Source organism: Saccostrea echinata, unplaced genomic scaffold, assembly GCF_033153115.1.
Source record: "Saccostrea echinata isolate AGI-Se365-2 ecotype Australia unplaced genomic scaffold, CSIRO_AGI_Sech_v1 ptg000016l, whole genome shotgun sequence".
Lineage (NCBI taxonomy): Eukaryota > Metazoa > Mollusca > Bivalvia > Ostreida > Ostreidae > Saccostrea > Saccostrea echinata.
The window spans coordinates 16,821,472-16,835,072 of record NW_026889765.1 but is presented as its reverse complement, the minus strand read 5'-3'; the positions used below and the strand labels follow the sequence as shown (position 1 = coordinate 16,835,072).

Here is a 13,601-nt window from a genome sequence, read left to right as displayed (position 1 = left end):
GTGCATTTAGAATTGATTCTGAAAGTGTATACTATGCACTAATAATAAACAGGCAGTTATACATTATTTACATGTATATCATGCATAAGGATTTATAGGTATAAAAATAGCAATTCCCATACACTTGTGTAATATTATATTTTATTTATAGAAATTCGATGGAAGATGTGTCTATTCTCAAACTTCATTTTATATACATTTTTATATTCTAATGATTTATCATTTGAATCCATGTCTGTGCCCATTTTCGTGAGGAACGTATCTTCGAAATGTTTTTGAAACCGCAGGTACCAAATTGTGTACATCAAACAATAGTTCTTGATAATACTTTGCACTGTCAATAATAACCAGTGATTGGGGGTAAATGATAAGTGTCATTGATAGATACTAGTATCTACAGATATCTCATGAAGATATGATTGATTATGATTGAATTCTTGCTCTCAACAGACCAGCATTATATTAGTTTACATTTAGAGATTCTGTTTGTTTTATTTGGAGGTAACTTTTTTTCTACCTTTACTTTGTGTGGCTATTTACATATCGATCTCAAAAAAAGGAGAGAGTGTCAGAATGTCTTCATTTAAGTAGTTACTACTGTGTCCCAGGGATGACCATTCAGAAAATCTCCCCTGACATCTGAGGAGTCCTCCAGTCGCAGATTACAGGTCTTTGCAACAGTAAAGATACGTGTTGAATTGCACATTTATCTTCAATATCCAAGTGTAAAATGTACAGAAAATATTTCTTTCTCGCAATTCACCACAAAGGAGATATAAACGGATAAACAGGTTATGGTAGGGACTTTCAGCATTTCTTTTTTCAAAACTATACAACTGACTCAATCATTGATAATACCACTGGTCATATGAGCAATAAATTTTAGACTGATCGAGGTACAAACTACATCATCAACAGCATCTTGTAAAATTCAAATTCACATTAAGTTTAAAAGAGCCGGGTACTGATGGCATTTGGTTTTAGAAATGGAAAAAAAACATACGTTAAATGTGTGAGGCAGCAACATACCCAAAGCAAGAAACTGACTTAGATTTTCATTAAACAATTATTTTGTTTACTGTGAAACAATAAGTCTGAGCTTGATCTTTACATATTGCAACAACCGTCTCTAATGTCAAAGTTGTGGTTTTCCTCACAGACCGACACAGGCATATTATAATAAATAGGATAAATTTTTCTTTCATGACATCATAATTATGCTTATATAACAAAAAGTCCGTGAGCCAATGCTCACCAATAATAATACCCCCGCTCTGATAGGCTCTCATGGATCCCACTATATGACATGCCTAAAAGACTGTGCTAAAATTTCAAGCATCTGCAATGAGTATTTGTCGAGAAAACTGCAACAGAAATTTGGTACAGACAGACGCACAGATAAACAGGAAGTGGACATTGGATGCATACAAAAATGAATCCCACCATATGACATGCCTAAATAAAGAGTGTGCTAAAAGCATAAAGAATCTATTATTAGTAGTTGCCGAGAAAACTGCGATGAAAATTTGTTACAGACAGACACACAGCTAGACAGACTGACAGACAGACAGATACACAAGGGTAAAACAGTTTACCCCCCTCTCCTTCGAAGCGGGGGTATAATTAATCTGTTTGATTAATTGGACCATGTCATGAATATGTATCGATCACTTTAAATATTTGAATGAATTAACCACAACTCAACAAATTGCAAAATTAGCAAAGTCATTTGTATCTTAGTGCGTGTTCCATTGCGAACCACAACCATATTCCTGTACAATGTTCCTGTACATATACGTAATCAATTATCAAAATATGGTTTTGGTTCTCAATGCAACACGTACTAGGAAGTTAAACAACACAACCCTCCAAAATTTCCTATATACTCAAAGTTAAAGTGGTTGAAGGTACCATACTTTCATCGTTTATTCCAATATTATCCGAATTTTATTCTCACAAAAAATATACAGCACAAAATTAGACATGTTGAAAATAATGAAAATAAGTTTAAACTTGAAGACAATCCAATTTCATTTTTCGCAAAAAACATGGACCAAAAAAACAGCCTTATAGAAACCTCTTCTTTAATTATTGCACTATTTTTATATTTTTTTTCTAGGACGCAAATGGAAATTAAATTAACTTAATGATCAAATAGATATTTTAGTGCATTGTGCAAAATTCGCGTATTTTGATGGTTCTCTAATGGTTTTTTGGTTATTTTTTCGAACAAGAAAAGACTCCAACTTTTTTTTGCTCAAAAATCCAGATGAAATAGAGAAAGATATAACCAACATACTTTCACAAAATGGATTTGAACCATTATGAATAATAAAATTATAATCTATAACTTTTTTGATTAATTTAGATGCATTTATTATTAATACAAGTTGTCAAGATTTTGCTGAACTTGCACCTTTGTCCTGGCAAGAAAGAAGGAGCAAATGACTACCAATGTTTCAGATGTTTTAATGGTATTTTAAAACCATGTAATAAGGCCAAGGTTCTTTGAATTTATTTTGTAATAGAAATAAAAGATATCTTTTAATATATCTATACACACAACCAATTCAAAGTAACGCATTATCCTACTATCGAGGGAAATCCCACTCTGTAACACCAATATATTGCGGTATTTCAAAACGTCTCAAAATGAACCTACACAGACAGGTCATTTGAGTTAAAAAAAATGCGCTACTAGATTTTTTTATCTATGTTTGCCACACTGATGTGTATGAGTTGCAAATCAAGAATGAGATTTATTGGAATAAAGTCAAAACCCAATTTTATTCCACAAGGTTTTAAAACAGGGAAACTTTACGTGATTTGTATGACTGGCGATGTCCACTCTCTCGTCGGTGACTTTTGGTCCCCATCTGATTCTGCGTAGGTAGACAGATGTCAAATATGACCCCAGCCGACAAAGTCAAAGATGTGATTCTGTAGCAAAAGGAAATAAAAAGAAACTATAAGGACGTACAGTGAACGGAGAATTTCATTCTCTCTGACGAGGAAAAAATCTTGTGAAATCAATGATTCATTTGATACATAACTTTTGTAAAAAATTTTAGTTCTCTGAAAGAGATAATCCACAATGAATTGGACATTAAGTTAGTGTGTTCCTAGTACGTGGAGACGCCCCTTTTCTGGATGATTCAGACCAACATTATGACTGTGTCCACAGAATCTCTAAGACTGTACCTGGTTATGCTTTAAATTAACTCATCATTAAAATGGATGTATCAGGATACTGCCCTATTTTTTGTCATTCTGGAAAATAACGTTTTTGTGTAAAATCCACGGTGAAGCTCTAGGTTTATGGGGTTCTGTTTCCCTGACACATGATGACACAGAATCTCTAAGATTTATTCCGGTTATGTCCTTAAATCATCATTAAATGGGTGAATAAGGGATGTTATCTAAACTTTTTAATTCCCCGAAAACTACATATTTTTGTGAAATTTTGATTTGCTACTGTAACGTTCCTCCAAAGGGCCTTTTGTTTGGAAAACTCTTTAATTTCGGACTCTTATTTGTACAGATGACGAAATCTTATCGATGTAGCTAGGTTTTATGCAGAGGTATGTGAAAAGATACATATTTCATCTCTATTTTTTACAAAAAAAACCTACTATATCATGTATATAGCAGCGTTAATCTGGAAGCTTGTGCTTATTACAATTGTCCAGATTAGTGCAGTGTCAGGAATTTTTTTATTATTGGTTAATATAAATGTAAATTATAATAATGTAAATAAATAATGTAAATTATAAATTATATATACTAAAAATATATTCCCACAAACTGTGTCCGAAAGGTGAATATAAGCGTCCAAATTACTGATTATCGGATTAACTAGGCTCCACTGCACATCATTTCATGAAGGCTCAGAGTGCATACAGAATTTTAGAACAGTTATATATAAGAAGTTAAACAACGACAGAGTATCAAGCAAGCCCATTACAGACACTTGTTATTCTAGTCAAACGTTTTCTTCTCAAAATGCCACACTTCTCAAAGTTTTGATCTGATTTCAAGAAAACTTGGTGCACTAGCAGTCCAAAACATGATACATAATAATTCTCTATAAGAGCTTTCGATGTCAGGGAAAGGTACGAGGTGTCATATCGTAACTTAAAACGAATAATCAGTGATTTTTCTTCAAAAATGCAAATATCCCACTGGGGGATGCATAATTTCTTCTTCTTCTACATATTTTATATGGATCTCACAAAATGCTACTTTTCCTAGTTTATGATCTGGACGCAATAAATCAATTACGGCAATGCTTAATTATATAATTCTGTAAGCAATGATATCTGAATTTCTGTTTATTAGACTAATGCAGCATACCACTGATTTCAATCCCGTATTGTACAAATAGATGTAGCTAGATGTCTAAATTTTCCATGCTCTGTATCTGTAATACTCCTTATTTCTTATGTAACTTGTAACACGAGTTTGATTAGTGAACACGCCAGGTGTTTATCTTACACCCTCTGAAGTCAGGGTCAAAGATGAATTGTAGCATGTGGTAAATTTTATCAATTGTTTGATACACCATTGATTGGACCTGGATATTGTATTTATTTGGTTTGGTTTATTTGGAAATTAGTTCTTTATCCAGGTTCAATCACGGTCGCACAGGTAATTACCCCAGTTTGTATTCCACACACCTTTCAGCATCTAGGTGTATGGAATATAATCCCTTGTACCCAAATCCCTGTACATCCTTTTTATCCCTATATAATTAATTATCTAAATAATAATTAAAAATTGTAACAGTTGCATTTATTTATATAACATGAGATTGAAGATGAACAACAACAAAATAGCACAAAAATATATATACAACCTAGGATGAGAAGTTAAAAATATATATTCATAAAAAAAACATGTCTTTGTATAAAATATGGTCTTTAAACTAAATACTGGTCAAAAACGGGGGGTAAATGAGATTTAATTGTAATCGTCCAATCAGGTTCCACTGGTACAAGCTCTACATCCGCACACTTCAGGAACAGTGTACGATTTGGTTCGTGTGGTTTTGTCAGAACACGTGAGAACGGCAGTCCTTGTAACAGTTCGTATGGGCTGGCAACAATTACACTTATTTGTGAATCCCTTCATAACGTTTGTATAGGTAGCCTGGGACTCACAATGACCCGAGCACTGCATGAGATCGGCTACAGGTTGCTCGTTTCTACATGTCACAGTTCCTTCTGTGAGAGTGAAATAGCCTACTGTCAATACTGGGTTTCCAAACTGTAGAGTGGGTTGGCAGGTTGAACAGCTATTGCTGGAACCTACAAGGTTGGAACTTGTAGCTGAAAGAAAAGAAAACAAACAATAAAATTCACTATAATCAAGTTTTGCTAAGTTAATCTTAGGTTTAAAGTCTATTAGTTTTGTCCATAAAAATGTTATTCAAAATATTCTTTTTTCTTCATGTACAGTGCATTTTCCTGACTAAAGACAATAAAAATGTTAATGGTTTACAAGGAAATTCAAGAGTTACAGTAATTCAAACTTACGTGTTAGTATACACATAGGACAGCACCCTGACTGGTCATACTCTGTTGTATTCTGAAAAAAGTTTATTATATTAAAACTCAAATTCCACTATAACTTTCGTTTGCAGTTACACACATGCACAAATTGAACATGCTACATATTTATTTAAATAAAAATTTTTACCAGAGAACCTAAACACTGCTAAGGGATATGTTTTATATTTGTTCCAAACAGGAAGTTAACTTACCCCTTTGCATGCTGGGAGATTGTCTGTGTGACATTGTATTTGTGTTTCTTTTATCAGGAAGCCATATGAACTTGCTGAACAGGTCTTTGTGTAGCATTTCATTGCATTTGGTATTGCCTCTCCATCCTAGGGTAATAGAGAAATCACATGAACATTTCTTTAGATTCGTAGCTGTGAACAGCTGGCTTCATGTTGTAGCAGCTTTAGCACGGACAACAATGCACTAATTCGTGAATAACGTAAATAAATCATTTTTGAATACGATACATAGCACAGACATTTATATCGCTGATTCATGATTGAGTCATCCTCTCAATACCCAGAGAGTGTACTAAATTTCGAATACGTCAATTTATGTATATGTACAGTATTTAGAATTTTGCAGTTATACAAACTGTTGTACAAGAAAGATTAGAGTACTAAGTAGCCATCAAAGGTGAATTCCACAAAATTTTGCCACATTAATTTGTCTTCAAGATATCAAGAATTTTTCAGAATTAAAATCTTTCACCAAATGTTGACAAGGCAAATGTACATCTTGATTGAGGATGACAGGTATTTTTATTACTGTATATATGAAATATGCACTGAAATATGCACAGTAAAATGGTATTCGTTATATACTAACAATCACTCATAAATTATTACTTTGATTTTGTCAGCAGTACTTACCCTGTAAACATTTCCATCCACCACACACCCTGTCTCTTTACACGTACCACAGCAGCTGTTAGGGTCACTATTGTCTAAAGTTGTGCCCTGTGAATACAAAAATATTCACTTAGATAATTGAAACCAAGTTCAATGACTGAAGCTTTGAATAGAAACAAATAGTTTCTCCTCTTTTTTTGAAAATAAATCAACAACATTTACAACTCCCTCTTGTAAAACTTGATAGTTGTGATTTTCCTCCAATTTAACTCACTCTCAATTATCTCCCTTCATAAATACTCTCAGAAAAAAAGTCTACACAACTCTCTAAGTGACACACTGTTGCCACAGTTCCTCCCATGAATGTTCATATGCAGTTATCGCCCTTGTTTTATAATTCTCAAAGGGCAGGCTTTACATCTCTTCCAGTAATATAGCCTCATATTCAATTATCTCCCTTGTTTAGTACTCACCAGAGGGTATTAAAGCTTCTCAACTCTCCCAGTGTCCTCCCAACCCCCCACCCTAACACACACACTAAACTCTAACACATTCAATTATCCCTCTTGTTTAGTACATGTATTCACAAGAAGACAGTCTCCCTTGTTTAATACTCACCAGAGGGCAGTCCTTACATCTCTCTAAATGACATACCTCTCACATTCAATTATCTCCCTTATTTAGTATTCACCAGAAGCAGGATTTACATCTCTCCTCACATTCAGTTATCTCCCTTGTTTCATACTCACCAGAGGGCAGGCTTTACATCTCTCTCTGTGACATACTGTCTCGACATTTCCTCCCAGTCGTTTCTCACATTCACAGGATTTACATGCTCCATCTGTCCAGGTTTCATTCACCTAATATAGACACAAAATTATTAGTCAGTACTCTAGAAATAGGATATACAGCTTCTTCTATTAAAAATAGAGAAAAAAAATTTCCATGTTCTTCAAAAAGCTTGAATTTGTAAGTTTGAATGTGTTCAATTACATAATTATTCATCTAAAAATATGAAATATGTAATAAAAAATATTGCGATTAATGAAATTAGACAACATTGAAAACTTTTTATTATTAAAGGTTTGATGTTAGCCTTATAGGTAGCATTATATACCTAATCTTACAGTATTTTTTGTTTCTATGCAAAATCATAGAAGATTCCTGTTAAAAGGATGATTTTAAGGCTCCAAGAAAATACTTTCAAACTGTCTGAAGTTTTACCTTGTAGGAAAGGCTTGAACCATTAGAGTGTTTGTACCAACAGACTGCAGGTCCATAGTCTAATGGGACACGACTCACTGGAATCATAACGAGTAATGGTCAACCCATAATCGTAGAGGAGTAAAGTATACATGTTAAACACAGCTATATTATAACTACATGTATATTACAGTGTACAGAGATAGCAGCTACATCATTTGAAAGAGCCATATTTAAAATTCTTTTTGTAGTACTTACTACATTTTTGTCTGGTATAAATACAGTAGTATATACCATGTGAAAACTGGTATTTTAATGAGGTGGCCACTACATGCATATATACTGAAACGCAAAAGAAACGCAACATCCTATTTTAGGGGGAAATATTATATAAAGGATATAATTTTGTATCTAAAAAGTAAAGACATCTTCAACTTTGTAAATATCGGTAATTTATCGGTTGAATGATTTTTAAACCATTACCGGAAGTTAAGTTTGAGTCCGCTTAACAGAAATAAAAAATTGCATGTTTAACAAAATATTTGGCAATAATATGGGGTTTTAAGAACTTGTATCTGTTCAACATAAGTAATGAAACAATGTTACGAAAAATAAATTCTTCTTTCTTTTCCGTAAGTGATGCCAAGGCTTCCTAAAAATGACTTAAGTACCCATTTCCATTGTTCTAGCTGGAAAATCTCAAAATAAAGGTGATGGAGAGTTGCAGACGCAAAAAACCAATACATCACGCCTCAACAGGCTCTTACATATCATTAGCATGAATGACAGTCCTTGGACCGGAAGTCCAAGGGTACTACACTGCGCCTGGCTAGAGAAAATTCGACCTCATCATCTGAAAAACAGGCAAAGAATATCTCTTTTGCTCAGATCTCGAGATTGATGAACCTATTGCATCGTAGAAATCAAGCTGCAACTGTTGTAAATGGCAGTCTTGCACGCTGTAATTGGATGGCCGGGATGGGGAATGTTTTAACATTCATGTGTAACTTTCTAAAGTTAAAAGATTATAATTCAACATTTTTATCAAATCTCTGATGTTTATAAATCGATTTTTACCTTACTGTATTCATTTTTGAAAATCATTAGTTAAAAAATTCAAATATTTGAAGTTTACTGCTTGTTGCGTTTCAGTATATGTAACTTGCAAACTGCAGCACTTATTATATGTGTAATTAGTACAATTTCTTTTAGTACTTACCAAATGTGTAATTGGTACAATTACTGTTATTACTTACCAAATATGTAATTGGAACAATTACTGTTAGTACATGTACTTACCACATGCAAAACTGGTGCAATTACTATTAGTACTTACCACATATGTAATAGTACAATTACTGTTGGTACTAACCATATATGTAACTTGTACAATTACTGTTAGTACTTACCACATGTGTAACTGGTACAATTACTTTTAGTACTTACCACATGTGTAACTGGTACAATTACTGTTAGAACTTACCACATGTGTAACTGGTACAATTACAAGTAGTATCGACTGGCACTGCAACTTTTCCCTAAAAATATCATTTAAAGGATCCTTAAGAGCAGTTAATTAATTGAATTTTATCTAAATTATGAGAGTTGTTATTTAAAGTTATGTTACATAATAATAATACTTACCGCCTGACATGTCGGTTTAACTGCGGTGGGACACACTGCTGGGCACTCTATAACGAGAAGCATTCATACAGCATTAAATATTTTAACCTCCAATGTATAATACTGAAAATTTGAATTTCACTTATTATGAATAAATAAATTTATATTTAAATATTCTGACAGACAATTAAAAAACATTTTTTAAATTAGCACATCTCCCTACTAAAATATCACTTTAAGACCATATCCGTGTTCATATTTCATACTAGTCAAATATCATGCCATTATTTTTAATGATTAAAATTTTTTTAAAATACTTATACAAGGACTAATTTGCTGTGTAGCAAAAACCATTGACCATCCGCTCCCAACCCCTATAAGTCTTAATTGAATTTCAAATGTCAGAGGTACATACCACACTGGAATGTTGGACAGCATTCCCCTGGGTTGATATTCTTCATCAGCTGAGGAGGGGTACAAGTCAGGGGGTGAATCGTACAGGTTTCTGGTTTACAAACCAACTCATACTTATCACAGCACCCATCGGAAGTCTTCACAATACGAGCCACTTCTCCGGGCATCATGGGAGGTTTGACCAGAGCTTGGCAGTGGACAGAATCACAAGCTACGGACAAAATTAGAATATGTTGCTAATCTGAACACTAAAAACTGAAGAACATTCTGCAAGAAGTAGGAAATGACACAGATCCACAATTAAACCTATACATGTTTAAGCTTGCCTCATTTTTCTAATAACACTAACAAATATGCTACATGGTCAGGTTTGTTGTGATTTCTTATATATGTAAGTATATTTTTTTTTTTCAGATTTTAAATAGACTTTACTCACAGGGCTGAGGGACTGGTGTTGTGACTGGGGAAACAACTGAGGTATTGTTAGCTGAAAAGGGGAAATCACTTATTCATTACAATGGACATTAAATTGTGTTCATTTCTCACTGTTTAACAATGTACAGTATTTTTTAAAGGGCTATTCCAGCAAAAGAATTCCATGGGAATGGAGAGCTGGAGAGCATTTCTCTGGAATTAATGTAAAATAGTAATCTACATTTTTCACCAATACATAATTGAAACAAAAATAGGACTACTACCAGATAATCATTTATATACTAATACCCACTCATAGACAATCACTCACAAAATCAGTTATTTACTAATAACTTCAGCTTTTATTCAGATCTTCATAAACATCTTCTCAGATTTTTCAAAAGCAGAGTATATCTCTTGTTCTTGGTAGGATTATTGATCACTCTTAGTAAAATGTCACAAGTTCAACAAAATCTCCAGAAACATATTAATAATTCTTTTCACTTGTGGGGGCATCTTTACTGCAAATCTTTCTCTCTGATAAGGGTAAAATATGTTCACTGAAATTAAGTCATCTGCCCATTTCACGTGTGCATTAATTGCTGGAACTGATTCTATGAAACTGTGAACTTTCTGAATTAATTTTGACTTCTTATGAAAGAAAACAAACAAAACCACAGTCTTCATAACTTTATTAATATGCTACAAAAATTAACAACAATTTATTACCCTTAATAACCATTTACAAATCTTAATTGAGCCAGTTAACAGTCACTGATGCATCAAAATTTTCCTGCATCACCAACCATATAAAAAAAAAAAACAGCTGCCTTCCAAGCCCTATGATATTTTGCAGGAATAGCCCTTACTATACATCACTTATTACAAATTTTAAAAAAAAACATACAATTTATAACAAGTCCAACACCTTACACGTGAAAATCAATTTGATCAAAAGAATGTCTAATATATTTTTGTGAAAATGTTTTATGTACCACATGCGCAGAAGTATCTGATCTTGTAATCGCCACACGGGATGGGGAAATTGTCCGAGTCGTCACACACGAGTCCCCTTTCGGGGGTACAGGTCAGGATCTCGCCCGAGGACTCAGCAGGGGCATCCATTGAGACAGAGTAACATTCAACCTTTGTTATAGAGCCACTAGTACAGAAATTGTTGGTTTTGGAAAATTCAGCGGCAGAGGGCTCATGATCCCCATGGCTTCCTGGGTCCCCAGGGTGGTGCGTGTTCATCCAGCCTGACCAGCGAGAGTGGCAAGCTGAAATAAATTTTATTTCACAGTAAAGTATACACGTCTTTCTACATACCATATTACTGTACCTTTGTTTCTAAGAATCCCCAACCCCTTTATTTGAATTTCATTCTGCAAAAAAATGTTTTCTCAACTAAACAGTAACATTTTTGGATTCAGAATTTCTAAATATTAATATTTGGCCTCATAAATAAACAAATACTACATGATACACAACTTAGACCTACATTACATACTAGTGCATATAGTTTGAGGATATTGTGGAAGTCTTTTTCTTGCTTTTCTGTTCAGGAATCACAGATATTTAACTAAGCAATAAAAAAAGACTTCTTACGTTTGATTACTGTCATTGTTGACATTGTCTATATTTATATGTAAATAAGTTAACATAAATGTATCTAAGTCATCTAGCTTTGCCTAAGTACATATTAGGGAAATTTAATCTCGGTTAATATATTCCTTTTAGATTCTTTTGCATTATAGTACATCTTGTTAAAACATAACACAAAATTTGAAGGAAAAAAATTTAGTCTTTCATCTGAGCCATATTGTTTTCACTGTATCCTTAAGACAAGAATTTAATTTCCATCACTTACTTTGAGGTTTGGTGTGCGTCTGATGGCCATCATGAAATGGGGTTGACTGGTGGACTGGCACCACGTGAGAGCCGGGAACTGGTGACAGCGTGGGGATAGAAGGAGGTGTGAAATGAGGTTGTACCACTAAAAATCAAAATGTAACAAAATATCTAATAACAGTTTTTGGAAGTCTCTGTACATTATCTATTTTAAATTGTGCAACATTATTATTGAGATTTTTAAATAAAGTCATTGTATGAATGACATACAGCATCCAACTTCATCGTTGTCGCAATCGATGACACCATCACACTTGGAGGATGCTGGGATACATTGTCCGTTTCCACATCTGAATTGGTTGGCATCACATGACTTGCATGAACAGCTACAGCTAGTCATGTTGACTACTTTTGTTTCACCCTGTACATGAATGAAACACTTAATTGATAGACTGCAACTTGCATTACATGTTTCAAGTTCCTCAATGCAGTACAACTCAGTTATAAGGAAGCGTTGGTTATATAGATACATTTATAAATCCAGTAGAAGACTTTGCACTTCGTTTCTTATATAGATATCAAGAATCTTAGATAATAATAAGGAAAATTTAAAGTCCCAGTGACTCATCTTATAACCAAGATTTACTGACTTGCAAAGCAAAGATTACATAATCAGAGTTCACATATTCATGTAGGGAAAAATCTTATATGTCCTATATAAATATCTTATATGTCCTATATAAATGAATGACCTATTAACACCTTTTCTGAGCCATACACTTACAGCAGAACAAGGTGGGCAGCTCTTAGGAACACATCTTAGTTCACCACTGTAGCACTGACAAGTCTCACACATATCTGTTGTAACAATGTCCGATTTCTACAATGACAAAAACGTTTAAGTAAAATCAAATTGGCCTGTGTTCATCTAATGAAATTAGAGGCCCAAGGGCCTTAACAGTAACTTGAGTAAAATGCATTTTCATTATATAATCAAAAGAGGCCCCGTCCTCGAGCCCCTTACCCATGGGCAACAAATTTCACAATTTTTGAAAAGGTGCCTTATGGTCATCATAACCATGCACTTATTTTCTCTGTTAAATACAAGGAAGCAGAGAAGATTTTCAAAGAATCAATACATTTTCACTATATAATCAACAGAGCCCCATCCTAACACCAGAACCCCTAACCCAGGGGCAACTGAAATTCACAGTTTTGGAAGAGGCACCCTTGCTATCATAACTATGCACTTACTTTGTTTGCTTAATACCCACAAAAAGAAGATTTTGAATGAAATAATGCATTATCATTGTATAATCAATAGAGTCCCCAATCCCTGACTCTGGGGTCACAAATTTCACATTTTAGAGGCACCCTTGATCATCATATTCATCTACGGATATATATAGCTAGTTTATCTGCTAACTATGCAAGGGGAGAGAGTAATATTTTTAAAGAATTTATGCATTTTAACTGTATGATCATTAGAGCTCGCCTTATCTCCTGAATTCCTGATCCTGGGGCCATGAATTTCATAATTTTGGTAGAAGGCTCAAAGCTCATTAAAATTATGCCAACAGTTTGACTGTTTGATAGCTCAGTGGTTCAAGAGAAGAAGCTGAAAATGTTTGAAAGTTTACGACAGATGAATGACAGATGAAAAACAAAGCACGACAACGGACAA

At 33.9% G+C, this 13,601-nt stretch overlaps 1 protein-coding gene across 1 annotated transcript in view; it reads right to left on the bottom strand.

Moving 5' to 3' along the window:
• Window positions 1-4,776: 4,776 nt before the first annotated feature.
• Window positions 4,777-13,601, bottom strand: part of LOC133188190 (mucin-5AC-like) — a 29,826-nt gene continuing 21,001 nt past the window's right edge. Inside the window, exons 23-36 of the mRNA XM_061323569.1 lie at window positions 12,702-12,797; window positions 12,188-12,338; window positions 11,937-12,062; window positions 11,062-11,346; window positions 10,089-10,139; window positions 9,654-9,863; window positions 9,260-9,306; window positions 9,099-9,153; window positions 7,637-7,713; window positions 7,162-7,272; window positions 6,434-6,520; window positions 5,762-5,887; window positions 5,535-5,586; window positions 4,777-5,327 (exon numbers count right to left, since the gene is read on the bottom strand). Of these exons, the coding sequence (XP_061179553.1) occupies window positions 4,978-5,327; window positions 5,535-5,586; window positions 5,762-5,887; window positions 6,434-6,520; window positions 7,162-7,272; window positions 7,637-7,713; window positions 9,099-9,153; window positions 9,260-9,306; window positions 9,654-9,863; window positions 10,089-10,139; window positions 11,062-11,346; window positions 11,937-12,062; window positions 12,188-12,338; window positions 12,702-12,797 (1,824 nt within the window). The 3' untranslated portion in view covers window positions 4,777-4,977. The remainder of the gene's footprint in view (window positions 5,328-5,534; window positions 5,587-5,761; window positions 5,888-6,433; window positions 6,521-7,161; window positions 7,273-7,636; window positions 7,714-9,098; window positions 9,154-9,259; window positions 9,307-9,653; window positions 9,864-10,088; window positions 10,140-11,061; window positions 11,347-11,936; window positions 12,063-12,187; window positions 12,339-12,701; window positions 12,798-13,601) is intronic.